This window comes from Olea europaea, unplaced genomic scaffold (assembly GCF_002742605.1).
Source record: "Olea europaea var. sylvestris unplaced genomic scaffold, O_europaea_v1 scaffold15919, whole genome shotgun sequence".
NCBI classification, from domain to species: Eukaryota; Viridiplantae; Streptophyta; class Magnoliopsida; order Lamiales; family Oleaceae; genus Olea; species Olea europaea.
Genome location: NW_019233543.1, coordinates 1,515 through 2,496, shown reverse-complemented (window position 1 = coordinate 2,496; position 982 = coordinate 1,515). Strand labels below are relative to the sequence as shown.

The following is a 982-nucleotide window of genomic DNA, read 5'->3' as shown; positions in this document are numbered from 1 at the left end:
TCTTGCCAAGCCGAAGTCTGAGATTTTAGGATTCATATCTTTATCCAGAAGAATATTGCTTGCTTTCAGATCCCTGTGAATTATTCTCAACCTTGAATCACGATGGAGGTAGAGAAGCCCGCTGGCAATTCCCGCTATGATGTCGAAACGCTTCTGCCAACTTAGAGTTGTATCCTTTGTTTGATCTAGGTAGATTGATCAAGGCATTCAAAAATTTAGCTCTGAAATCCTAAAATTGATTGTGGAGATGTAGATTAATTGTTGAGAGACTTACTGAAAATGAACAAGTCCAAACTCTTGTTGGGCATGTATTCGTAAACTAATATTCTCTCTTCTCCATGAATGCAGCAACCCAGTAGCTTAACTAGATTCCTATGCTGTAGTTTCTCGATCAAGATAACTTCATTCTTGAACTCTTTAAGGCCTTGTACAGAATCTTTGGAAAGTCTTTTAACTGCTATTTCTTTTCCCGTTGGGAGGACGCCCTGCGGGGAATGATGAAATTCAAAATCAGTCAACTGGCCATTAAGATATGTAATAAACAAATATTTTAATTCAAATAAAATAAATATATACTGATCAAAAACTACCTTGTAAACGGGCCCGAAACCACCTTGCCCAATTTTATTTGTAAATGAAAATTTATTAGTTGCAGTTGAAATTGTGACAAAACTGAATAAAGGTAACTCTAGAGTTTCATCTCCAATGCTTTGATTGATATCTTGGTTTGGATTATCACGTCGCGGATTGGCCTGATCTGCCAAAGCTGGCATTACTAACAAGGTGTCAGAACAGCAATTCACAGTAGATCTCAATAAAACTTAAATAACCTTTGTACATGTTCTTGCAATGTTTACTAGATTTAGTGCAAATTATGTCAATAATGTTCAATAGGGGCACTGAAACTAATGCATTCCAGATGTAAGTGGAAACGATCATATTAAGAAAAGAAAGAAAAAAAGAGAGAACTTGAAAATTCTGC

The 982-nt window shown here is 35.9% G+C and overlaps 1 protein-coding gene across 1 annotated transcript; it reads right to left on the bottom strand.

Moving 5' to 3' along the window:
• Positions 1-6: 6 nt before the first annotated feature.
• LOC111376993 (G-type lectin S-receptor-like serine/threonine-protein kinase SD1-1) lies at positions 7-773 on the bottom strand (the record flags this gene model as incomplete). The annotated part of the gene is made up of 3 exons (XM_023000008.1): positions 591-773; positions 275-485; positions 7-185 (listed from the first exon to the last, which is right to left on the bottom strand). Coding segments are annotated over exons 1-3 (573 nt in total), but the record flags the coding sequence as incomplete, so codon positions are not given.
• Positions 774-982: the final 209 nt, after the last annotated feature.